The sequence below is a fragment of the Xylona heveae genome (assembly GCF_001619985.1).
Source record: "Xylona heveae TC161 unplaced genomic scaffold L228scaffold_10, whole genome shotgun sequence".
Lineage (NCBI taxonomy): Eukaryota > Fungi > Ascomycota > Xylonomycetes > Xylonales > Xylonaceae > Xylona > Xylona heveae.
Genome location: NW_017264202.1, coordinates 710,223 through 735,112, shown reverse-complemented (window position 1 = coordinate 735,112; position 24,890 = coordinate 710,223). Strand labels below are relative to the sequence as shown.

General features: G+C 48.5%; 5 protein-coding genes across 5 annotated transcripts; 2 read left to right on the top strand and 3 right to left on the bottom strand.

Moving 5' to 3' along the window:
* Window positions 1–67: 67 nt before the first annotated feature.
* L228DRAFT_26998 (hypothetical protein) lies at window positions 68–3,251 on the bottom strand. The gene is made up of 3 exons (XM_018335350.1): window positions 3,194–3,251; window positions 2,064–3,141; window positions 68–1,998 (listed from the first exon to the last, which is right to left on the bottom strand). The coding sequence occupies exons 2-3, from the start codon at window positions 3,062–3,064 to the stop codon at window positions 207–209; spliced, it is 2,793 nt and encodes a 930-aa protein (XP_018185946.1). The 5' UTR covers window positions 3,065–3,141; window positions 3,194–3,251; the 3' UTR covers window positions 68–206.
* Window positions 3,252–4,491: 1,240 nt separating this feature from the next.
* L228DRAFT_213714 (glycoside hydrolase family 71 protein) lies at window positions 4,492–5,909 on the bottom strand (the record flags this gene model as incomplete). Its single annotated transcript, XM_018330002.1, has 3 exons — window positions 4,492–5,049; window positions 5,123–5,761; window positions 5,820–5,909. The coding sequence occupies 3 exons, from the start codon at window positions 5,907–5,909 to the stop codon at window positions 4,492–4,494; spliced, it is 1,287 nt and encodes a 428-aa protein (XP_018185945.1).
* A 2,143-nt stretch (window positions 5,910–8,052) lies between these two features.
* Window positions 8,053–13,776, top strand: L228DRAFT_223483 (P-loop containing nucleoside triphosphate hydrolase protein). The gene is made up of 7 exons (XM_018330326.1): window positions 8,053–9,013; window positions 9,082–11,178; window positions 11,230–11,656; window positions 11,705–12,073; window positions 12,128–12,776; window positions 12,827–13,060; window positions 13,124–13,776. The coding sequence occupies exons 1-7, from the start codon at window positions 8,524–8,526 to the stop codon at window positions 13,715–13,717; spliced, it is 4,860 nt and encodes a 1,619-aa protein (XP_018185944.1). The 5' UTR covers window positions 8,053–8,523; the 3' UTR covers window positions 13,718–13,776.
* An 841-nt stretch (window positions 13,777–14,617) lies between these two features.
* On the top strand, window positions 14,618–16,565 carry L228DRAFT_213781 (aspartyl aminopeptidase; the record flags this gene model as incomplete). Its single annotated transcript, XM_018330004.1, has 5 exons — window positions 14,618–15,059; window positions 15,188–15,235; window positions 15,320–15,451; window positions 15,510–15,743; window positions 15,802–16,565. 5 exons carry the CDS (start codon window positions 14,618–14,620, stop codon window positions 16,563–16,565), a joined length of 1,620 nt encoding a protein of 539 aa, XP_018185943.1.
* Window positions 16,566–19,841: 3,276 nt separating this feature from the next.
* On the bottom strand, window positions 19,842–21,942 carry L228DRAFT_232990 (hypothetical protein). Its single transcript, XM_018330614.1, has 4 exons — window positions 21,750–21,942; window positions 21,394–21,678; window positions 20,947–21,318; window positions 19,842–20,880 (listed from the first exon to the last, which is right to left on the bottom strand). Exons 1-4 carry the CDS (start codon window positions 21,922–21,924, stop codon window positions 19,967–19,969), a joined length of 1,746 nt encoding a protein of 581 aa, XP_018185942.1. The 5' UTR covers window positions 21,925–21,942; the 3' UTR covers window positions 19,842–19,966.
* Window positions 21,943–24,890: the final 2,948 nt, after the last annotated feature.

Below are 24,890 nucleotides of genomic sequence, written 5' to 3'. Positions count from 1 at the left end.
GTTTTAATTAATTAAAAAGGTTTTATTTTCGTTCATGAGTGTTATGCTGTTTAGGTCTGGGTTTGTGCGTAAGGCCTAGTGTCTGTGTTACCGTGTCACCACTAATTAATCATCCTGAGACATGTATAGCATTTGCTGATTTGCTGATTTGTCTGTGTTGAACATGCTTGGTCCATGTCTGTCTGCACGTCTGGTATTTAGATAGATTATTTGGCATCTTTTGCGTTCGTAGCTCCAGCTCCAGCACTACCACTAGGATTGGTCCCTTCCACAGTGGCGTGATGTTGGGCTGTAGGTTGACGTTCGCGTTCGCTTTCTTGTCGCTGTGCCGGAACGACAGTACGCGGAGACGTCGCTTCCAGTTGGAAACTCTCGCGCCGGTCGTTCTCCGAGGAATCCAGGCCCCTGCTGTTATGAGTAGCTGTACTGGTAAGTGCGATTAAGCGCGGATGTTGCGGGTGGGACGGATATAAACGTGACAAAGGAGGAGGAGCCTGGAAGATGTTCTGACGGAATAGATGCTCCTGCGGAACTAGATGACGCTGTGCATACAGCGGAGGGAACGTTGCTGCCGGGAGCAGTGAAGGGACAGAATGATTGGAAGGAGCGCTACGGCCCGGAATCTTTAAGCTTAGTCGTGGAAGAATGCGTCGAAGTGATCGGCGACGGCGGTAGAAATGGTGAAGATGAGATCGAGAATGTGATGCTGAGTATGGCTGTCCGTGAGGATAACTGTAGCTACGCGCTCGAGCTTTGCTGCTGCCGTGTTTGAGGACAGTTGTGAGTTGCTCTGGAACCGGAGGTGGGACCGGGACCGGGGCTTGGGATGGAAATTGTTGTTGGAAATTGAACTGGAGATGTTCGTGGTGAGCGTGATACGGATATTGATTTGTTGGCGCTGTGGGAGCCACCTGTGCTGCGTCCTCCTGAATTCTGGGAGTAGTAGTCCGCCGCCCAAGTCGAAATGGACCACGAGGGTCGCAGTCCGGACGTAGACTCATTCTGTGTTGACTCAGGCTGGATATTGTTCTGAGTATGGACTGGGACGGTGAACCTCCTTTGGACTCGGTCATTTGCTGATTTGAGGAATTCTGATGCTGGTGACTTGTGGCCGCCGTATCTTGCTGCTTCAATTCAGCAGTTGTTTGAGGGTTCGTTTGGCTTTTGACGGAAGAAAGCAAGTTAGTGTTGTGAAGAGCTGCTGCTCCCTCTGCCAGCCGTTTTGCAGGAATTGGTGGATTGGTAAGCTCTCCAGACGATTCAGCGGTCTCAGGCACTGAGCCCAATCCCTTCCGTGGGGCTAAGTGAGATGTAATGCCAGGAGCTAGAGGAGCTCGATTTCGAGCTTGGGTTAACTTCCCAGGAACTGAAACCACTCGTGGCCGATGAACGCGGCCGATTATACCCTCGAATGGGCGAGGGGCAAGGCTCTGTTCCGAAGGACACTTGGGATTATTCGACTGGCACTTTTGTTTCTGGGAAACGCCTTGCTGGGAATGGTCGCTAATTTGTTTTCGACATTGATCTTGTCGTTCAGATCTTGATGAACAGCTGGTTCGATGCAGGGATGGAATGTTGGAAGGCTTTTTGGGCTTCAATGAAACAGGACTGGGATCAAGGACACCGCCATGAACAACACCTATGTGACGCGGTTGGGTAGGCTTCGAAGAAGCATCGCCGGATTCTTGCTTTGCCACGGAGCCTTGATAGACATTTGGAAGACATTTTACTACCTCCGGCTTCAAAAGTGGGGATTGCGGTCCAGGAGCCAAAGGGGGGAGGAGTGACGGGCAAGTGACACTTTGCAAGTCCTTTTGTTTCCCGCTCCTAGTAATATGTCCTTTGCTAATAGGATTTGGTGCTTTGGTTTGCTCATCCTTATCTTTAATTTGCGGTTCTTTGCCAGAAAGAGTCTGCCGAGTATGAGGTGAAAGATCTCCGTTTGAGCTGTCTGATTTACTGAGGATTAAGCTCCCCATTTGAGGTATATCTTTCAGCCTTTGACGAGTTAGAAACAGATAAATATTGGTTCTGGACTACATATGCATCGGTCTTTCTCTTACCTCTTGATATGCGTCTTTGACTCTTCGGCAGGGCGAAATCTCTCTGTAGCTTCGATTTCCTCCTTGCCGTGGGGGCTCTCCCCTTTTCTTCCCACGTTCGCTTTTGCGGCTGAATTGATTGAAGAATTGGCTGCAGTAGGTTCTGCAAGATGATAGGTTTTAGGAACCTGTTTTGACTCTCCTCTATCTCTGATCTTGTCTGCATCCCGATTTATTTTCAGCTCGCAGCAGGACGAACACTGAGGTTGTGCTGTCCTGGTTTTCAGGGCGTGATCATGAGTTTCAGCACCTTGAACTTTGGCTTTATTCTCACCATTGGCCATTCCAAGGGCAAATTTACCGTGTCCGTTTCCATGATTCGCCTTTGTTTCCCCCTTGCTGTTTTTATTGCACTCACAGCCATGTTGCTCTTCTTGTGCCTCGTACTTGACTTCCCTGGAATCAACCTCTCCTATGTTATCAGTTCTGGTCAACTCAACCTGCCCTCCTCTCTCCACATCTTCCACAACGTCTCGCTCAATGACACTGGTTTTTACCCTGTCATATTTTCCTCGTTGTCCTCTCTTGATGCTCAGCAGCCACAGCCAAAGTCCCAATGCCAAAACAGCAATTGATACAAAAGCAATGGCCAGACCGACAACAAGCATTGCCGGTAATCGACTTTTCAGCACAAAAGTGTAGATTATGACTACTGCTGAACTGACGAGAAACGTGACAGAGAAAAAAATAGGAACGAGAACACGCAGAGTCATCTTGGCAATCTTCAGATTCGTAAGCGTAATCGACGATAAAGAAGATCGTAGGGAGAGTCTGGCAAAAATAGATTGAGGCCGTGGACGCTGATGTCCAAGGTTATGCGGCAAGTGATATGGCGGCCTGGGTCTTTCAGAGCCCCGGAGGCGTAGACTGAGACCCAACCGTAGACTGCTTAAAGAGAACATTGACAAAACCAGTTCTCGAGAGTTGAGGCGGCGTGAAAACCGATCTGTAGTATCTGCCATTGTTGTCAGGCGTATCTTTTATATTTTCGTCCCTCATTCAGTTTTTGCCGATTTGGCACTGATTTGGCTTTTTCAATCTGTTTGACGATAAGTTCTCTTGCTTAAAAAGAAAGAGGATGATTTAACTACCTTTTTCCCCATTTGGGAGCGAGATTCATTTCAGAGGATTGAAATGCATAATATAGCAAATTTCCTTTCATTTTACAAACAAATGCTCAAGATTTCCATAATATGCAACCTGAAGACACGGTCACTGGGCCAGAGACCGGCTGAGGTGTGAAAATTGTTGCTCACGATTGCTGGCAAAACAGCATATGGACAGTCTACTTGGCTTTTCTCCCTCCCATGCTTATCTTTAGTATCAGAACTGTAGAGGGTGCGGGACAATGCAGGTCCGATGTCTTACCATCATGTCTCGGGAAATGTGATTGCAGAAAAGCCGTGCAGAGAGACATGACTGGCTGGGTCTCTCCAGATATTGAAATCTTCCCTAAGGATTGGAGATTTTCGTGGTCAGTAAAAGTGGAGGAAAGTAGATGAATGTCCTCCGCTAATGGACCACCGAACTGTTTGTCGATGTAAGAGAGCCGCACACTTTGGCCCTAAGTTAAAATTTGCCGTTACTGGTGATGGTTAGCAAAGATCTGACCGGGAAAAATTGTCTTGCACACCATAATAATCAAGGCACTCTAGCGAAATTAGCGAATGCGCTGTAGAACTAATTAGTTGCACATCGACTCAGTGTTGGGACTTTGAGATTTTGTTGAGGCTGTAAATACAAGGGTAAATTTGTATTGTTTCTATGTTTGCGTGCAGATAAATTGGATAAATACTGTCTCACCGTCTCTTGTCTAAATTGCATAATTCATAACACATCTGAAGACAAAGAGAGCGTGAGTGCTTGGAAAGGGTATGATTGTAAAGGCAAAAAGCAGAAAAGAGGAACGGCGTGCAGTCGCAGACAGCAGAAATACGTAATGAGAGTCTGTACTTCTTCAAGCAGTCTAAACGCGGACTTTCCGTCAAGAAGAAGCGAATCGGGAATCATAGAATCATAAAAGGGCCCTGCCACCAACATGAGAGGACGTGCGAGCAGCTCAGTGTCTCAGACACGGCGCCGCTGCCCCAGCTCAAATTTAGGATGTAATGACTGTGCTCGAGCTATTCGCAAAAGACAGTATCGGAGGGGTAGACGCCAGACTAGGGGAGAGGAAATTTCTTGACAAGCTCCAGCACCCCGAGACGCCTAAAGAATCTGACAAGCAAAATAATCTGAAAAAGAGAGGTCGACGTTGGAGAAATTCCCAATGTCCGGTTGAACGCAAAAAGTAATGCAATATGTCCAGGCATGGATATATGAACAAAATCGCGAGCTTCAAAGCTCAGCGCGGTGTATGACCTGCATACGTTTAGCAGCGCCAGGCTGCTTATGATGAGCCTCCAACCCAGGCATTCCAGTTGACGTTGCCATCTTCACAGGCATCAGTAATCTCTGGGCCAGTCACTGACGCAACTGACTGTCCATTTCGAGAAACACTCGCCGTGACAGCGCCAGTCTGGCCATTGAAAGAGACAGAGAAATGGTTGACGCCAGAAGTCATTGCTCGAAGATATGTAGGCTGATTGTCGCCGATCTGAAGCGTCACATCGGCGGGCGAGTTGACCAGCACGGACAAAAAGACTTTATCTTGTGATACCAAAGTTGGATCGACAACGGTTTGGCCCTGAGATGGGGTATTTCCAGTAGTGCCATCGCTTGAGCCGGAATGACCGGGGTTCACGCGATACCAAAGGTTGGCCTTTTCGGTGGAAATTTCGGGAAGGGTGGTGTTTCCACTCTTGTAGGCCGCGATGTAGTAGGGAAGCATATCTCGCCAATTGTCGTGCGGCATGTCATTGACATATTTTTCTGCTCCGCTAGGAATTCCGGAGGAGTGGATGGGCCCAATGTAGTGCGACTCACCAAAGTCGTTCCAGGTGAGAATCTGCCCAAGTCAGTATTATCGAAGACATGATTATCTATCATGTGATGGAAGGAGTTTGTGATTGAAAGCATACCTCGACGAGAGCAGGTTGCAGCTCAATCACCTGCTGCCAGCGGTCATGCCAGAGATCGTCGCCTCGCCAAAGCCAGTTCTTGTTCCATTGCGGAATGTTTGTATAGAACCAAGGAGAAACAGGCATCATGTAGGGCTTCGAGCCAAGGGTAGTCATGTACAGTTCATCCTCAACGACTGACATGTCAGTCGCACCGACGGGCCACGCACCCCAGCCAAAGGCACCATCGACGCTTCCCTGAGCGGCAACCCCGATGGGCCCAAGGCTGCTCCAGTCAGGCACAAAGAAGCAGCCGGTCTGCTCCTTGATCCCGTACCAGTCGCCGGTATTGCCAACACCCTCGAAGGTGGACACAAGGGGCTTGCCGTTGTATTGGAATTGCGCCGAAAATTGCTTGTACTCGTTGATCTTTGACACGACGTTGGAAGCAGACCAAGCGCCCTGAGAGAGATAATCGAAGGAGAGAAACAAGCTGAAGTCGCCAACCGAGCCGGCCGCATTATAGGCATTCTGCAGCGAGCTGTCGGTGTATGAATCGCCTGGAGCAATGTTCAAGGCAAAGCCATCAATACCGGCGGCTTTGGCAGCCTGAACGTCGCTAACCCAGTCATCATAACTCATACCCGCAGAGTTGCCGATCTATATGTCTTGTAAGTACTGTGATTTCTCTTTCCTTGAGGATGCATTTGTTCCGTACAATGAAATGAGCGAATACTGCTTTGGATTGGGCTTGGGCGAATCCTGCCGCCACTGCCACCAAAAGAAGGAACGCATAAGCAAAATGCATCTTGTCAAAAGCCAGACGATCGATCAATGAACGTGTATGCAATAGGTTGGGGAGGAAATGACAGTTGAGCTCGGCGTCAAAGGAATGGTATCGAGGCACAAGGACAGAATGCACGCAGTGCACTATTATGATTGTGATTCTCAACCGGGAGAAGGGCTTTGCAGTCAATGCAAAGTAGCCAAGGAAGTAAGGACGGTGGTCTGTCAAAGGCCCCGAGGGATATCGCGATGATTCGAGCAAAAAAGAGCGGAAGAAGAAGACATCTTATATAACATTTTCAAATTCAATGAAGCTTTGCGGGGGCCGTGCTAACAAGGCTGAAACACAATGTCAAATTGTTCTAGGGGCAATCAGTTCCACGTACTGAGACTCGAAGGTGCTTGATTTTCCTCAATAGGTTCGGTTGAAGATCTTCTGGTGACCCGCTGGGCCCAGCGGGTCACCAAGGATGGCGCTCTGGTGAATTTCATTGGGGCTTGAAAAGCTTCATTCGGACAGAATGCGGGTACCTGAGCATCGATGGCGGTTGTGGCTTGCAGGGAGCGCTCAGATAAGGTGCGATGATAGGATTTGCGGTAAGAGGGCCCTGACGGAAGGGGAGCGGAGAGGCTAGTGACCCTACCCGCGCACCAATCACCATGGGTGTTCAAAGGAGCCGGATAGAGACGAAACAACGGATCAACGAGTGGAGTCGTCTCAATATATTGATCAACGGGTTAGGGCAACAGGGCAAGTCCAAAGCAAGACACCATCGATACAGAAACGGCACCACTGGGGACGACGCAAGGAGGAAAAGGTTCCAAAAAGGACATGGAAAGACAGAAGAGCCACGCGGCCCGATTATTGCGATATCCGAAAATGCATGTTTCAATAATGTGGGACCAGAGCTTTGGAAGATTCTTCATGACCCTTTTGGGACCTGTCAAGAAGAGAGAGAGAGGGGGGAGCTCTCGTTGCTCCGACGCTCCGCAGTGAGTCAGTCAGTACTCCTCGCTCCCCTCGCCCGTACCTTTGGTAACTTTGGTACCTTTTCCAGCTGTCAGGTCACCCTCCGAGGCCTCGCTCTCCTCCGAAGATTCTCCGCGAGAACTCTCGGCGGACCAGCCATGATTGGCCAGTTCTATACCACACCGCCCTCCCGAAAAGGAGATGGATTTGGCTGCTCCGGTACATTCGCCGAGCTCCGTTGACAGTACAGTCAAACCCCTTTGAAGCGATTCTCGTCTGAGATACCTCTCATTGAGACGATCAACTGATGCTTTACCTTACCATGCGCGCCTTCTTTTGGAGAGAAATATCGGCTAAGTGATGTAGAACTTGCCCTGACTTCTAACTGAAGATGAGACCAATCAGTGTAGGAAGGTATTATGAGCTCGCACCAAAACCGTTGCCATATTTCTCACGGCGAATTACACAGATTATCTGTTGCCGTCGTTTTGAAATTGGGTTAAAAAGACGAGATTACAGCAATGCAATTATGCAATGAAGGCGTTGTTTTAATAAGATGAGCCACAGGCATGCCACAGTACAAAACACAATCTTCAAGGCTACTTTAATCTTAACTCCTTGGGTATATAACTGTCCAAGAATATCTCCTGGCATCTGCACCGATTTGTGCGAGCCGTTGAATTATACACTACCTTATGCGCTACGGTTTGACCCTCGAGTCACCGCTCGTATGAAGACAGCGTCGTGGGGCTGCTTTCACATTCATTTCAACGGTGAGACCATGGGGAATGGTACTCGGACTGAATGTCTACCGCGACCTACTAGGGACATGGCGTTGTTTAGTATTTTGTTAGGGACGTAAAGTCTCGCTCGTCCTATCTCGTTGTTTGAGCCCCATTGGTGTGTACTTTTGTGGTCCATGCAAGGAAATCTGCATTCTTTTTTTGCTTTTGTTTGAGTGGCATTGCGAGAACGCGTCGCCCATCAGAGTGGATTGCCGTGGCTCTCGACTGTCGAGGCATCACGAACAGTCGGCTCACAGACGCGATATTCTCTATTTACCACATTCCGACACGCGACGCGGAAGATGATACCGGCTAAACGGAGTTTGGCTGTAACTCGTTTGCCGCAACTGTCAAACCACCCCCCCTTTCTGCCCGTAGAAAGTTGATAAATAGAAATTGGGCCAGCAAAATTCAAAATACCTTGGTTGAGAAGGAAGAATCTCTATTTCCGGAACCTTTGCATATATGTGAGACTCAGTTTCTGTCTTTGGTCATTTGGTTCGCCTTCTTTAGCATTGTGATTTCTTGTTTGTTTCAACCATTGTCTCCGCCACCCGAAGGTCTCCCCGTCGACCTCAAAACAAAAGCGTGGAACGCCGCTACAAGCCCGAATCCTCCGTCAAATGCACTCTGTATCCAAGTAATCGTGCGATCGTTGAGATAGCGTCGCACATTTTAAGACAGTCATTGCAATCGACGTTGTTTGGGGCTGTGCTTCTCGGCGATTCTGTCAAAAATCTCCGTCGGCCGAAAATTTGTTCTTGGCGATTGCGCCCTAGCTAAGACAATCGAGTCGTTACGCCTGATTCTGTGGATATTTAAGACAGACAGAGAAGAGTCAATGAGGCGAATACTTGGAGAGTGAAACTCGCGGTCTCACAATGGCAAAGAAACCTCACGTGGACTTTGCCACGACCATATTTTTCCGGCAGATATGGACCCTTGTCGATAAAACCCTCCGAATAGCATTGTATCGAAATGCTCTCACCACCGTCGTACGGGCCTTTGTGGCTCCAATTGCCTTTATGATATTTTTGACTTATGCCCGAATTTTGTTTACGCCACCATCCATGTACGGAATTGGGGCGCCCGCTGCCGTGAGAAACCTGACGGACGCGGTTCTATCCGACACCACTGGACGCCACAAGATTGTTTTCTGCAACAACGGTCTTTCCGGGGGCGCCATCGACCATGTCATTCAAACCGTCGCGAAACCTCTGCAAGATGCTCATGTCGATGTGGCTATACTCTCCGATCCCAGCGAGGTGTCTTTTATCTGTCCAAGCAATCTAAAAGGTCTCACGAGATGTTTCGGTGCTGTGACTTTTGAGTCCTCACCGTCAGAAGGCTGGGGTGCCGGATGGTATTATTGTACGTAGCGATTTCGAAACAAAAAAAAATTTCCTCTGAATTGTCTATTGTTGCTAACCCCCTTGCAGTTCTGCAGGGCGATGCAGTACTCGGCGAAAGGCTGGATATGACCAATTCTAACAATGACGCCGAAAAATATGTGCTTCCTCTGCAGCGAGCAGTTGAACATACCATTGCTTCATTAAACAGAACTCACGGTCACTCGCTGCTGAATGTAAAGACGTATGAGCTTCCCTATACCTCGCAAACACAGGAGCAGCGTAAGCAACAGCTTCGGATTGGTTATATGGGATCTGTCTCAAGTTTCATGGCCATTGGCTTTGTCATTGGTATGATTGGGGTCGTGTACCATCAAGTCGGATTCATGGCCTCGGAACGCGAATCGGGCATGTCTCAACTAATCGATGCCATGATGCCTAATCCTCGCCGCTGGCAACCTCAAGCTGCCCGGCTAGCCGCGCAGCACTTGGCTTTCGATATCGTTTATTTTCCGGGATGGCTCGTTATGGCTTGTGTGCTTGCATATGGTCTTTTCCCCGAGACCAATGCCGCCATTGTCGTCATCTACCACTTGCTCTACGGCTTTGCCCTTCTCTCCTTCTCTATTTTCAGCGCCTCCTTCTTCAAGCGAGCGCAGCTCTCGGGTATCTCAGCGACTATTATTTTCCTCGTCCTGGCAATCGTTGCCCAGGTATCAGTCTCCAAGTCACATTCCGCGGGCACAATTGCAATTCTCGGCCTTTTGTTTCCTCCCATGAATTATGTATTTTTCATAATACTCATGGCTCGCTGGGAGAGGCAAAGCTTGGGAGCCAACCTACTCAAGCAGGCTCCTCATAATCCCTGGGATCTACCTGGTCTTGCCCTTTGGATTTTCCTGGTCATACAAATCTTCGCTTTTCCAGTACTGGCCGCATTGGTTGAGCGGACTCTCCATGGCACTGCCTCTCAAGGCCGGAATCTTGTTTCCGGGAATGGAGACAATGATGAAAAGGCCGTGCATTTGGATTCCTTTTGTCTCTACTACCGACCCAACAGGGTCTCCCGTTGGTTCTTGACGCTCTTTCGGCGGAAGTATACCACGGTGAAAGCAGTAGATCATCTCTCGCTCACCGCCCTTCCCAGTCAGATTCTCGTGCTCTTGGGGGCCAATGGAAGCGGAAAGAGCACGACTCTCGACACAATCGCCGGACTGAATCGAGTAACTAGCGGTCGCGTCTCTGTTAATTCATCCGGCGGGCTAGGAATCTGTCCACAGCGCAATGTCCTCTGGCCCGAACTTACAGTGGAGGAGCACGTATATTTCTTCAATCGACTAAAGTCTACCCAAGGACTAGATTCGAAAGATCAAATAAAAAGGCTCATAACGGCCTGTGACCTCGGGCTGAAGTCAAAAGCGCGATCAAAAACGCTCTCTGGCGGCCAGAAGCGGAAGCTCCAGTTGTCCATGATGTTGACCGGTGGCAGTAAAGTTTGCCTGGTGGATGAAGTGTCAAGCGGTGTCGACCCTCTCTCTAGAAGGAAAATATGGGACATTCTCCTTGCTGAGCGAGGAAGTAGGTCCATTATACTTACTACCCATTTTCTGGACGAAGCAGACGTGCTCTCTGATCACATCGCCATCCTGGCAAAGGGTGTTCTTAAGGCGCAGGGTTCCGCAGTCGAGCTCAAACAGAGGCTCGGTGATGGCTACAAGGTCTACGTCTATGATTCGCACAAACCTTTTACTCACAGTCTATCAAATGTTAAAAGGAAAATATTACACGATCGATCAGTCTACACCCTGTGCAATTCTGCTGACGCCTCGTCCTTTATCAATGCATTGGAACACTCGGATATCCAAGATTATGACGTCAATGGTCCAACGATTGAGGATGTATTTTTGAAGATTGCGGGGCAAGACCATGAATTTCAATCGAATAGTGCATCCGAACGATCCTCATATCAATCTAGTAGTTATGTTACAGAGTCCTTATATCTGGGTTCTGAAGGCAAGGCCACTACCATCAACCTTGGAAACCCGGACCTGCAGCTACAAAATGGAAAGCGCATCAGCATGAAACGCCAATTTTGGATTTTGTTCAGAAAGCGGTTGACAATACTTCGACGCAACTTCAAGCCGCACTCTGCGGCATTTCTTGTCCCTATTATTACAGCTGGGCTAGGTAAGGTTATTCCACTAATCTATTGAATCTTCTCGACTAACGATTCCTCAGTCACCATGTTTCTCAGCAACTACACCCGCGCAAACTGCCGGTCGATGAATTATACATCGCTTTCTAGGCGATCGGCCTCAGAGTCATATTTGTCAATGCACAAACGTGCTTGGGTTGACTCTGCGGACGAGAATGCCACGATACTGGTCGGGCCTCCGAGCGCCCTCACTCCCAATGTCCTTGACAAGATTGGCAACAATGAATCGATTCGAGTGGTTGACAGTCTAAACGAATGGCGCCGCGACATTGGAAGGAATTTCGCCGGTCTGGCCCCTGGCGGTTTTTTTCTCGACAATTCCACACCTGTTTTCGCTTACAAGGCAAATGGAGGAATGAAGAATGCTGTCGCCGTGCAAAACATGTTCGATAACATTGTAGGGAACATGTCCATAGGTGTTCAATATACTAATTTTCCGATATCTTGGCAGTAAGTTTTTGAATTTATTCACTTTTGACAGCTGCTGATTACTTCCAGACCAAACACCCAAGATCCACTACAACTCATTCTCTATTTTGGCCTCGCCATGTGTGTCTATCCAGCATTCCTCGCACTATATCCTACCATGGAGCGCCTCCACAATGTGCGAGCTCTACATTATAGTAATGGTGTGCGCAGTTTGCCATTGTGGCTGGCTCATTTCGGTTTTGATTCTATCTTGATCCTGGTCATCAGTGCCATTGTCTCGATTCTATTTGCTGCGCTCTATTCCCATTGGTTCCATGTCGGGTATCTCTTTTTGATTTTCCTGCTTTACGGACTTACATCAACTTTGCTCTCCTACGTGCTTTCTCTCTTCGCACCGTCCCAGCTTGCGGCATTTGCCTTCTCTGCTGGCGGTCAAGCGTAGGTTCTTCCTCTGTTTACAGGGAACTTTTCTCAAAACTAATTCGGATACAGTGTCATGTTCTTGATATACTTCATCGGGTATATGTGTTCTCTTACATATGCGCCCGTCCAGATCGTATCTCAAACAGTCAATATTGTGCACTTTACGATCGCTGCGATTACGCCTTCGGGCAATCTTATGCGTTCCCTTCTCCTCGCCCTCAACTTATTTTCCATTCTCTGTCGGAACCAAGAAATTGTGTCCTATCCCGCCGGCATCACTGTTTATGGTGGACCAATTCTCTATCTCATCATTCAGGGAGTTGTATTGTTCGCTATTCTACTTAGATGGGATCATGGATCTATTTTCGCTCGATTTCAAAGGCCAGTACGTGTTGAGGATATCGAGGAGATTAACACTCAGGATCAAGACGTCATCAATGAAGCAAAGCGTGTCCAAGAGGCGGACGATGGCCTGAGAGTACTGAATCTCAACAAGTCCTTTGGGAAATTTGCCGCCGTCCAGAATATCTCCTTCGGAGTCAAGAAGGGTGAAGTTTTTGCCTTGCTTGGGCCTAATGGTGCCGGGAAAACTACGACAATCAGCATGATCCGAGGCGATATTCGGCCATCACATCATGGCGACGTGTTCATTGATAATATCTCGCTCAACAAGCATCTTGTACTTGCGCGACAGCGACTGGGAGTGTGCCCGCAGTTTGTAAGTTTCGCCCTATGGCCATGACCTTGGTTGTGCTAACAATCCTGCAGGATGCGATTGATCAGATGACCGTCTGCGAACACCTTCGATTCTATGCTCGCATCAGAGGCGTTGCTGACGTTGAACGGAATGTTCAAGAAATTATGCGCGCTGTCGGTATCTCGCAGTTCTCGAATCGTATGGCTGCCAAGTTGTCAGGCGGTAACAAGAGGAAGCTTAGCTTGGGTATTGCACTAATGGGTAACCCGAGTGTCGTCCTGTTGGACGAACCTTCATCTGGAATGGTGAGTCCCAGTTTTTGAGAACGCGCGAGATCTCTCTTTTGCTAATTAATGATGGGCAAACAGGATGCTGCTTCCAAGCGTGTGATGTGGGAAACACTTTCTTCTGTGATCCCTGGTCGATCAATCATCTTGACTACACACTCAATGGAGGAGGCTGATGCGCTTGCGAACCGAGCAGGCATCATGGCAAGGAAGATGCTGGCGCTTGGAACTGCCGATGAGCTGCGCCGGCGATATGGAAGCTCGTACTATGTTCATTTGGTCACCAAAAGCGCGCCCCACACAGATCCGGAGGAGATGCAATACATCAAAACATGGATCTATGAATATTTTCCTGGAGCAGAAGTGGAAGATCGAACTTTTCATGGCCAAGTGCGTTTCAGTGTTCCCGCCATGTCAACTGGAACAGAATACCTGGTGGCGAGGAAGGGACAAGATGACGTTGTGGAATATCAAGCACCTATGGCATGCAAAGTCAGCGCACTTTTTGCTCTGCTCGAGGCGTCCAAGGATATGCTTGGGTTGGCCTATTACTCGGTCTCTCGAACAAGCTTGGATGAAGTTTTCCTCGCCATTGTCGGCAAGCACAACGTAGAGGAAGAAGGACAAGGTCCTGAGGAAGACAAGAAGCGGTGGTATAAGGCGATTTGGAAATGAAATTTTTGTGTATATATATATATTTTTTTTTATCTATTCTAGATACCCTACACAGATCTAATTGAGGTTTTGCATTTCCGTCTTCGCATTATATGGCATGCATCCCAATATGCCTGGTTTTCCGTCGTCATGCATTCGTCTTTCAAAAGGCGAGCACATATAATGGGCTATATGCACATTACTATGTACTTATTTGTCACCAAGTACGATATGTCAAGTTCTTGAGCATTTGAGCTGAGTTATGAGGAAACGGATTTCAAGCGATCAGTGTATTTCGTGATCGCCGGCCGATACCGAATTGGATGACACCATGAGGCTTATCAATTGCGCGCATGGTTACCCGCTATCGATCGGGCTGCCCCTGTCTCGGCCCAGCCAGCCCCAGTTTTTACCTGAACAAACCAGCTAATGAAGGTTAAGCTAAGCTGCCAAGGGAAGCTCTTCCTGAGCTCCAGCTGTGTCACTCACTCACACACTCACCTGCACAACTCGACCTCCTCTCGCGTCCTCTTAACTCTCTCTGAGACACATTACCTGTCCTCTTCACGCGCACCGTCCGCAATCCTTTCATTGTCAGAATCATAAAGCTCTCTGCGTACAGTTTGACGAGCGAATTCCGCGTCTTTTTCCCCGCAATTATAACAGAATTGAGTGCGTTCGTATATTCGTCCCTGATATACTTCCAACAATGGATACTAATCCCCGACAAACAGGTCTGCCAGCAAGATGACAAAGAACTACCCTTTTCAGTACGATCCTACTTCGGCCCCTCGCGAGGCTCCTCTTCCCCCTGTCAGCAGCCAGTCAGGGACGGACATCACTACTCTCTACCAGACCATGCTGGCCCAGAATGCCGTGCAGCAGGAGCAGAATGAGATGATGAGGCGGCAGCTTGAGGAGATGCGTCTTCGGAACGACCGCTACGAAGAAGCTCTGACTCGGCCTGCTCAATCTTCGTATCCCACAACCTCGCAGGAGCAGGCCAAGATGGACCAGCGGTCCTATAATGCGACAGCTTCATCGGTCCCAGCCCGCCCCCCTCAGCCAAAGCCCTCCGCTACGATTGCGCCTGCATCATATACTACTCCATTCATGGACTTTTTGACACAGAACCCTACGGTTTTCCATGCTGTCGCTCACTTCAGCAAGAAGCTGGAGGACAATGGCTTTACTAAGCTCTCCGAACGCGAGCTTTGGACTGGCGGCAAGCTGAAGAAGGGCGGCAAATACCTTGTTGAGAGAAACGGCAGTAGTCTGATTGCGTTCGTTGTCGGCGGAGAGTATAAGCCTGGAAATGGAGCAGCGATCATTGCCGGCCACATTGATGCTTTGACCGCCAGACGTGAGTCATTTTCTGATACCTGCTGGCCGTTAACCTATCGTCACGCTTTATCTGCTGTTTCGTACTGAAAGATGAGAGCATTTCGGCGGCTTGTAAGGAACAGTCAACTAATTTGGGTGTCTCCACAGTGAAGCCCATTCCCAAACTCCAAACCAAGGCTGGTTTTGTACAGCTCGGTAAGTACCCGAATTGGTTCTTGATTTTCGTGGTACCCTTTTGGAGTGCCAGTAAGGAAACTAGATTTACTGATTTGGTCACAGGCGTTGGACCCTATGCGGGTGGTCTCAACAATACATGGTTCGACCGGGACCTGGGGATTGGAGGCCGAGTTCTGGTTCGGGACGAGAAGTCTGGAAAGATTGTCACCAAGCTCGTGAAGTTGGGCTGGCCCAGTATTCAAGCCCCATTCCGTTATTTTGCTTGTCCATCTGGCTAATAAAACTCAAACAGTTGCTCGCATTCCCACATTGGCACCCCATTTTGGTATTCCTACGAGCGGGCCTTTCAACAAGGAGACACAATTGGTGCCCATCATTGGTTTAGACAACTCTGACCTCTCTTCTAGCTCCTCTGAACAGGAGAACTCCTGGAAGGCGGGCATCCTCGGCGGCGAAGGCACATTCGCGGCTACCCAACCCGAGCGCCTTGTCAAGGCTATTGCCAAGGAACTTGAAATTGATGACGGTATGAATTCTCCTGAATGTGCAAACAAATTTGTTCCCAAAGTCTAATAAGCATGCAGTCAGCACCATTGTGAATTGGGAGCTGGAGCTCTTTGATACTCAGCCAGCGCAGGTCGGAGGCCTGGACAAGGAGTTCATCTTTGCGGGCCGCATCGATGACAAGCTCTGCTCATACGCTGCATTTGAGGCCCTTCTCCTTTCCACGTCTTCCAGCTCTTCGCCATACTCTTATGGCGGTGGCCCCGACGAGAGCGGTGTCATCAAAGTGCTCGGCCTATTTGATGACGAGGAAATTGGTAGTGAGCTCCGTCAGGGCGCCTTTGGCAACTTCCTGCCTTCTGTCTTGGAACGGGCTCTAGAAGGACTCGCTGGCCCGGAGACGTTTGGGTCCAATCTCATCTCCCAGGCCTACGCCAATAGTTTCCTCGTCTCTGCGGACGTCACACACGCTGTCAATCCCAACTTCCTTCAGGTCTACCTCGAGAACCATGCGCCCCGCTTGAATGTCGGCGTGTCCATTGAAGCCGACCCCAATGGCAACACCACCACAGACGCGGTGTCGGCGTCAATCTTCCAGCGCGTCGCGCAGAAGTGCGGGTCCAAGTTGCAGGTGTTCCAGATCCGCAACGACACCCGCAGCGGCGGCACCGTCGGTCCCATGCTCTCGTCCAAGACTGGCATCCGCGCCCTCGACGCGGGCATTCCCCAGCTGTCGATGCACAGTATTCGTGCCACGACTGGTAGCTTGGACCCCGGTCTTGGTGTCAAGGTCTTTGCAGGCTTTTACGACTACTTTGAGGAAGTCGATCAGGAGTTTGCTTGATCAGATTCTTTCTAATGAGTTATCAAGTGGTTATCATTTCCTTGTAATTTCGACGTCTTTGATTTTGGATATTTGGATAGACTTATTAGGTAGCATGCATATTCTAGCAGAACAGACGTAGATGATATTATTTTATATACCTTGGTATTTTTACATGTCATTGGCAGGACAGTGCAGCCGGATGTCTATGTTATGCAGCGGTAATCAGTCGAGCCAGTGTTGCAGTAGTCATGATGATGTTAGAACTATGCCCCTTATTCCTCGTTCTCATTTACCGTTCATCTCTCTCTCTCTCCCTCTCGTGCATGCAGTCCAGCCAGCAAATGCTGCTCTCACAGTAATACAGTACTTTGTATCAGTTACCACTACCGAGTAAGTTACCTTTGATAATCTTCCATCCTCCATCCTCCTCCCTCCCTCCCTCCTTCCTCCATCCTCCTTCCATCCTCCTTCCCTGTGGTCCCTCCCCCCTGGCCCCCACTGGCTGGACCCTGCGGACCTTAGGGACCTTAGAGACCTTCTCGGACATGATGGAACCTCGGGGGACTTCAGGGGTCCAGGGGGGAAGTGGGGAAGAGGGAAAGCACTCCGATACGCTGGCCTTTGGGCGGGATGCGCGGCATGTTTGCATAATGCATATTTGTACGTTTGCATGGTTGCATAATTGTAGGTCTATATGGTTGGATGGTTGGATGGTTGGATGAATGTAGGACTATATGGCTGCGTTTTATGTTCTTCTTTCTCCTACGGTACGCTCTCTGCAGAATGTAACAGGGTTCGACGTCCCAGGGTTCGACGTCTCTAGGGTTCGACGTCCTTGCGGGCTACAACTGCAGACTGCTAACGGCGGACTGCGGGGTCGGCCGGATGCCAGATGCCAGCGCATGTCAAACCCCACTCCCCAAATCCAAGCAAATCACCTACCTATAGGTACCTATGACACGTTGATTTACAGTTATTATCCATGATCACGTTCTTAGTTTTAAGTCTTAGTCCTTAGTCCTTGGCTTTATGCATCGACAAGGTAAACCGATACATGGTGAAACAACCTTGCAGTACATAGTACGAAAGTATCTACCTACCTACTACCTCTCTACCTTCTAACAGACCTACCGTAGACAATGACAATTAACAACTAACAATTAACAAATATATGCACATGAAAAAATGCTTACATGGAAGGGAAATGCATGAATGCATACTGTGCAGGTCACAGGTGGCTCATGACGAGGATTATGGATATAATACCAGACAAGTAGAAGGCAATAATGTGGCTGATACATTGAATGCTAATAAGCTGATACACTGATGCACTGATATGACTACATATGAATTGATGAATTGATGATTGTATTTCAAGCCTCAGAAAAAGAAAGTATGAGTTCATAAGAGGTAGAGTCAGTGAGATCTGGACAATTCAGAAAAGTGACAAACACCGGGCCAGGGCGTTGGCTGAACGGTAGACGTTGGAGCTCCACAGGGTAGCTTCGTACTCTGTATGTTTGACAGGGTCGAAGGTGAGGTCGAAGGTCAAAGGTCGAAGGTCAAACCCCTCCCTACCTACTCTGATACTGCGGGGACGGGGAGGGGAGCGTAGGGGAGGGAGTGATATACCTAAGCTACCTAAGGTAAGGTAGGTAAGTTACAGTATAGACATACCCCGGAATAATTACCTACATTAGACTGCCTGGTGTATGACACTATTATACCCTACCTATCTACCTACCTAAGGTAGATGGCCTTGTGGAGGGGGCGGGGGACGGGGGATGGTAGACGGCGGGGTAGATCACAGTAATCGCTTAGGCAGAATGTCAAGACGCTGGTTCATCCCTCGGTCAGGGGGGCTAAGAAGATTAAGAGGAGGAGGAGGAAGTGCTAGGATCTCATCTCCAGGGTCAGTTACTCCGTAGTCACAGACCAGAAGCGACCCCATTGCTCAATGATCCACGACTCACGTTTCGACGATAAGATTATCTCCCAATCACACAATTTCCCTACATAGTACCTTTAAAGGTATGTCGTTTCGGCTTCCATGAGAAGCTACAGCGTACCCTGGGACTTACCTTGGAAACCCCACTGACACATTCGTGTCCTGGCGTTGGTAGGTAAGGTATATAGTCGAGTCTCACGATAAGTTATGCCCCGCTTAGCCACAGACACTTAGACTAAAACTACTGATATATAATGTTCTGGACGTCTACGCCCACGCCCACGCCTGATGTCTAACGCTTATGAGCCATATTTCATGTACTACGTTACCTGGTAGCTCCATGTTCCTTACCTTACCTTACCTTACCTTACCTACCTGGCCTATCTTAGTATTATAACTACCTACCTACCTAGTATTATACTAAATGCGACTTTGGAGATGTGGGGAATGGCGCCACCACATGGTCTAGAAGGTACCTATATCTCATTCTAACAGCAACGTTCTATGACACTTCTCCACTGGAGGATAGGCAACCGATAACTTGCCCCACTTTCATCCGCACGTCGTCTGACGGTCTGACACTACCCGTAGCTATGAGCTATAGGACAGCATAATGTGGAGTTTTAGAACCTTGAGAGCCAGAATGCCAGAATGCCATAAAACTATGAAGCCATGTAGCCCAAAGCCATGAAGCCGTGGATTTAAAGCAGCGGAATACGCTTGGATTTTTGGACTAGAGATACGGCTTTCGTCAGGGAGAGTTAAGCTGAGCTGAACTGATCTGAGCTAAGTTCTGCGCGGAAACGATTTGAAATAACATAATACGCCGCAAACTTCAATTGGGGATTAGGATGGGGGATTTGAGGATAAGAAAGTAACTAAAGTAACTTTTTGCTGCGCTGTGGCTGTAAACTTTAGAGTAACTCTTGATTGAAGCGAGCGTATCGGGAAATACAAAGCTAAGTGTTACTTCATACAGAGAGAGAAAGAAAAGAAAACTAAAGTTCGAGAAGGCTGAAGGCTGGAGGCTGAATGGAAGCAGATCGGCCTGGCGGTTGACCAACGAGATCCCGCGAGCAGGGTATCCATCCGTTAACTAACTTACCTTACCTAGCTTAACTATAACATTTGACGAATTCGGTATAATAGATCACCTCGTACCTACCTAGGAAACAAAAAACATGGCGAGGCAATTGAGTTTGAGTTTGATCTAATCTTTCAAGGGCGCCACTGGTTGCAAAATATATTAAAGAGTAGGTAGGTACCTTGTCATATAGCCACATGTCTTACCGGGCTTGATATCACTTGTCGCTATCCCGTTCGTCCCCTGTAGAGCAGCCAAGCAGAGGATGGAAATCATTACAGGGATACACTTGTGCCTTTCCGCGTGCTTCTCTGGCGCGGGACGGATTCCGTTAATCATTACAATACCGTAGTATAGTATGCCCGGCAGACATTTGGAGTTCTCTTGTCATCTCGCATCAAATGGCCACAACTTGTCCGCTTTCGCTACGGTCAGATCTTCGCCGCAAGACTCCGATTCTCTGGCCGTCTGTATCCATTCATCATACGCTGCGCGATGAGCAACTCTCGCAGCGTCCCATATCTCGTTCGGGACCCACCCATCCGAATTCGTATTGAGAGAGCTTTTGAGCCATAATTTAAGTTTTTGGACAGTCTCAAAGTCTTCATAATCTCGAGCGTGCTCTTTTAATTCCTCTTCAGTCGGAGAAAACGGGCACGAACCCTGCAGTCCGAGTTCCGTCCACCCAGCTGAAAGCTCGATTAACTCCTGGCGAACAGCTGCAGCACTGTCTCTCCATGTCGTGTGACAGTAATGGAAGAGACGAAACAAAGTCGGATCAAGTAGTCTTGCGGGACGTAATTTAGGAGCAAGCCCTTTCATGCACACATCGTAGGTCTGATAGCAGATCAATGCATCTTTCCATTCTCGTTTCTTGTCGCCAGGAACCTTCCGTTCGTCTTGTTCGTCTTTGAGAGTGTCTTCCTCGTGCTCCTCGAGCTCCTCGAGCTCCTCGGGCAATGCAGCGAAATCGGGAGTCTCATTGGCATAAACAAATGCAGGCTCGATGCTCGTTGATTGCCAATCAATCAGGCCAGTGATGATGGTCGGATCCTCGGCCGAGACGTAGATATTCCTTTTGTGAAAATCCGGGTGAAGCAGCACCGGTATAGCAGCGTCCTGAATGCGCTTATCTTTGACCAATCTCTGCATCACTTCTTGACTTATTTGCAGCAGACGGATGTGATCTTGAATGGATCCTTGATGAGGGATAAGCTCGCGCTTGATGGTGTCCTCTTCTTTTGGCAATCGAGAAAAACCGGTCTCTATTAAGCCTAGATAATAGCTTGTGAGGTCTTTCCCTAATTTTCGTACCCATTGTGTTAGAGCTATCGTTCGGGAGAGTATGGACTACGGCAAAAACTGACAAGGACCGCAATTGGGACTGGGATCGCCGTAGAGCTCAAGTTCCCCTGGATTCCGGTTCCAGAAAACCGGACTGCAATGTGGTCCAATACAAAAGCCCTCCTCAAAGGGGATTTTCATGTGCGAGTCTAGTGGCGCATCGGAGAAGTAAAGGCTGCCATAGGTCGGGAAGTCCAAAGACGACATCTTCTTCATTGCCAATGAGAGTGCCTTGGTGCACAGCATATGTTGTACGGAATTCATTGTCGGCCACATTTGGTGCAGCTGAATACCGAGTACATGCTCCTGGATGATATATTCTGTGCCAATTGGATTCAACGGATCATCATTCCAGTCAAGGATTTTTGGTATTGGAAGCAAGTCTTTGGATTGTACTATATGAAAAATCAGCATTTAATGATGCATGCCAGCTGCACCCTCAAGGAGGTACTTATATAAATCAGCCTTACAATACGTCATTGTTGCAACTTCAGAGTTGGTTGTTAACCTCGGTGGGCCGACAATACTGGTTGGTAACCTTGCCACAACACAAGAACCATTGTCCATTGTAAATAGGAAGACTCTGTTAAATCCCCCTTCTCTCTTTTCATTTTTGACAATATTGGTTGCTCCTGGGCACAGAGAGATAGCTCTGCTACAAAGTGCAGAGAAGTCAAACGGTATATGGCGAGAGTTTCGTTGGAGCTCATCCCGATTAAGCCATCTTCCACCGGTGTATGAATAAGGATCGTATCCTACAAATGAATACTAAGTGACACAACACCCCTCCAGGTAATGCGAGCTCAGCATAGATGATGATTCTTACGTGGGGTCCACTCTTTCGAATCTGTCCCTGTGGTTAAGCTCTCAGGCACCGGATGCCGCGAAATGGCGCTGGGATTGCGCCCCATGCCGGATATTTTTCGCTGAGAGGAGCTACATAATCGGAGATTCTGGGTGGCTAGTGAGGGGGCGCTCAACCGCTGCCAGAGTTGAAGCATGATTGTCCTTTGGTTTCTGTTTTCCCAGATCGTCAGCTTATAAGTGAGCCTGTGGTGATCCTCCGCCTGAAAGGGTCCCTTTGTCCTCCATCACCCCTGATGTGTTTGACCGCCTCGATATGCACCAATCAAATGTATTATATTGCCGGCATATCCCTGACCGCCTTGGCCCGAAACTCCCATGTAATCAAGATCATTGTTTCATACAGTCTATTATCTTAAGCTTTTATGCTACTTCAAATCTCAAAAAGCGTTGAATATCATCGAGGTCTTTTCTAGCATTACTCTAGACAAGAGAATACCAGAGCCAATATTGTTGTTCAGTATACCCGACAGTACTCATTCAGGCTGTTACAAGCTGCCGTGACATATACAAACAGTATAGTTATACCTATCTTGGAGAGCTAAAGAAGCTCGACTACTGTTTCGAGATTTGACGATATAAGGTTAAGAACCTATGTTAATTAGATTCATATTACAAGCAGGTGCTTTGCCTCGTTCTGGTGGGAGGGGAGATTCGCTCTGGACCTGAGTGGTCAAAGTATCTGACATGTGACTAGGCTATCAACCAGGAACGAACTCTGCCGGAGAAATAAGTGATGTGCAGAGATGGAGATGCAAAAGGCAAGTACAGAATTTGTTCATCACGGAGAGACTAACATGTGAAACAATTCAACAGAATAACGCAAGCCATGGCAGTAGAGGCATAACTCAAATCCAAGTGTTTGCCTAATTGGGTTTTCGAGCAGAATGGATTACTCAATCTTACTGGGTTTTGAAGTATGGATATCCATGTTCAGATGGCTGGATGGTATGATCCAAACGGTTACGGCCCTCAAGTGCTGCTGTTACTTATGCGCCGTCATGGCGGCCTGGTCTTCTTCCCCTCGCCTGGTTTTGCATGTTACCTAACCTCTGCGGCCTTACCTCACCCTGATCATCAAAGCAAGAGCAAAATGGCCCCTGCTCGCAACACCTCACAATCCTACAAGGCAACGTGCGACTTCGGCGCTCGACGATACTTTCTTCGCCCATGCAAATCTGCGGGGAGAGCACGGGTAGGCGTAACTAAGCAGTTCAGTTCCCTGCTCAGCGCCCACCCTTGATTTTCCTCCCGCGGCCCCACACAGTAGTGTGTTTGATGTGGTGGGGAACAGCTCGACACTTGGAGACTGTTGTTCGCTATGAGTGGCCGAGCCTCGTCTGGACTCAATCTTCGACGCCACTGAGAAAATATTCCGCGAAATGAGCCTCGTGGTAATCATGCGATAATCATTGATCTGGCTGACTTTGAGAGTCCGCAAGTGGTTCTGAACATGTCACCCAGACACTACAAACAACGTGTGCGCGTGGCGGCTGACGGCCGTATTTTACTCCTACTGTGGCTCATACTTGACTTGGCGAGCCAGTACGAGTACGAGACCTGAGGCGCGACGCTACCTTGTGCACATGCGGAAGAGCAGGAAGTGATGTTAATATCAAAGATAACCAAAAGCAATTGACAAAGAAAATTTCAAACATCTCGGTTCTTTTATGGATAAGGATTACAAAAATTTATCAACGCGATTGCCTCAGAGAAACAGGGTACCAATATTCCACCCTGCCATGCCAAGTGCCTGACCCCGAAAAGTTGTCGCAACAGTATGAGAAAAGCTTGGTTTGCTTGCGTTTTCGAGTGTCAACCACGGAAGAATATTCGGAGTGTCCATTTTTGCGGAGCGCGCTGTTCTGCAACTGCCAAGACATCCAACCATCCCACCTCATCTTTTCGTTCGCGGCTCAACGCGGAAATGGAAAAAGGTGGGCCCGTACACTTCTTTGGGTGTTTCGGCGACAGCTTGGGCAAATGTCGCCGACGTACGGGAGAAAATGGCCTTGTCACGTTTGAAAACTACAAGAGTTGCTCGAGAGCGCGTGCGCAGCATGTGTGCCTTGCTTGCGAAGATCATGCACTTTTGCTCCGCTGGTGTACCTCGACTAATGGATTCTTGGATAAAATGCCGCGAGAATTTCCCATATCTTGCGCGTTCGCGACTGCAGAACCAGGAAATTCGACATGCAAACCCATGGAAAGCGCAGACCGCGGGCCCCACGATACATTGGTACATGGTGATTTTGAGCGATGATACTCGATCTTTCCGATCTACAGCAAGCCCCAACCAGGCAAACCTGGGGCAGCATGCGCAATTAATGCACTACAGCGCCTGCAGCAAGCGGAGAAAATGGGATTCAGTCTTTTGGATAGCGCTGTGCGTGCGATCCACTCGCACGCATTTCTCTGCCTTGATCTGATAGTCCCACTTGCACATCGCCCTGTCAACCTACGAGTATGGTGAGATACCCGAGAAATCCTCCATTGATGAGTCTACTATCTAGCACGCTTCTCTGTTGCTCTTGCCTCTAGCTTCGAGCTGCCTATTTGCCTATCGCTCCTGAGACAGGTGGAATCAAAGGACATTTTTGAGGGGTAGTGTACTGTGACAAAGCGAACGCTGGTTACTGCTGCTACTGCTACTGCTATTACTACTGCTACTGCTGCTGCTGTCATTGTTTCGTTGCAGCTGCAGGTGATGTGACCATGAGCTATAATTGTCTCCAGCAGTCATACCTGTGAACTAGCCTCCTGCAAGATAAGGTGAATCTTGGTCCGTGAGAAGGTCGGTGTATGGCTATGTTCGAGGTAACTTGTGCGCACACCAGTTGATTTGTCCGTACCTTAGCTTCGCCTAAGAGGCAATCACACTTGACAAGATTCTCATAGGTTTCAGTTTTTCAAGTCCTTTTCGACCTATGATTTAATCTATGCAGGAGAAGTTCACTCGTTTGTGTTCGACCAGACCAAGAAAAAAAAAAATGACTTGTGTAGTACACGTGCCGGCGTCTGAAATTTAACCATTCTTCTGCGCGTGTGCTCGTTTCGGCTCCTGTAGGTTAAAAGAGAGAGGGAAAAGCCAATTTCGGGTTAA

What these genes read in the sequence shown, in the direction of transcription:
- L228DRAFT_232990 (XM_018330614.1), bottom strand. Translation starts at nt 21,924, where the DNA reads ATGCTTCAACTCTGGCAGCGGTTGAGCGCCCCCTCACTAGCCACCCAG. An exon ending in AGTTGCAACAATGACGTATT is followed by an intron (nt 21,319 to 21,393) that starts GTAAGGCTGATT and finishes TTTTTCATATAG; the next exon opens with TACAATCCAAAGACTTGCTT. An exon ending in CAGTCCCAATTGCGGTCCTT is followed by an intron (nt 20,881 to 20,946) that starts GTCAGTTTTTGC and finishes TACGAAAATTAG; the next exon opens with GGAAAGACCTCACAAGCTAT.
- L228DRAFT_223483 (XM_018330326.1), top strand. Translation starts at nt 8,524, where the DNA reads ATGGCAAAGAAACCTCACGTGGACTTTGCCACGACCATATTTTTCCGG. An exon ending in AATTTTCCGATATCTTGGCA is followed by an intron (nt 11,657 to 11,704) that starts GTAAGTTTTTGA and finishes GATTACTTCCAG; the next exon opens with ACCAAACACCCAAGATCCAC. An exon ending in TGGGAGTGTGCCCGCAGTTT is followed by an intron (nt 12,777 to 12,826) that starts GTAAGTTTCGCC and finishes ACAATCCTGCAG; the next exon opens with GATGCGATTGATCAGATGAC.
- L228DRAFT_26998 (XM_018335350.1), bottom strand. Translation starts at nt 3,064, where the DNA reads ATGGCAGATACTACAGATCGGTTTTCACGCCGCCTCAACTCTCGAGAA. An exon ending in TCAAAGACGCATATCAAGAG is followed by an intron (nt 1,999 to 2,063) that starts GTAAGAGAAAGA and finishes AACTCGTCAAAG; the next exon opens with GCTGAAAGATATACCTCAAA.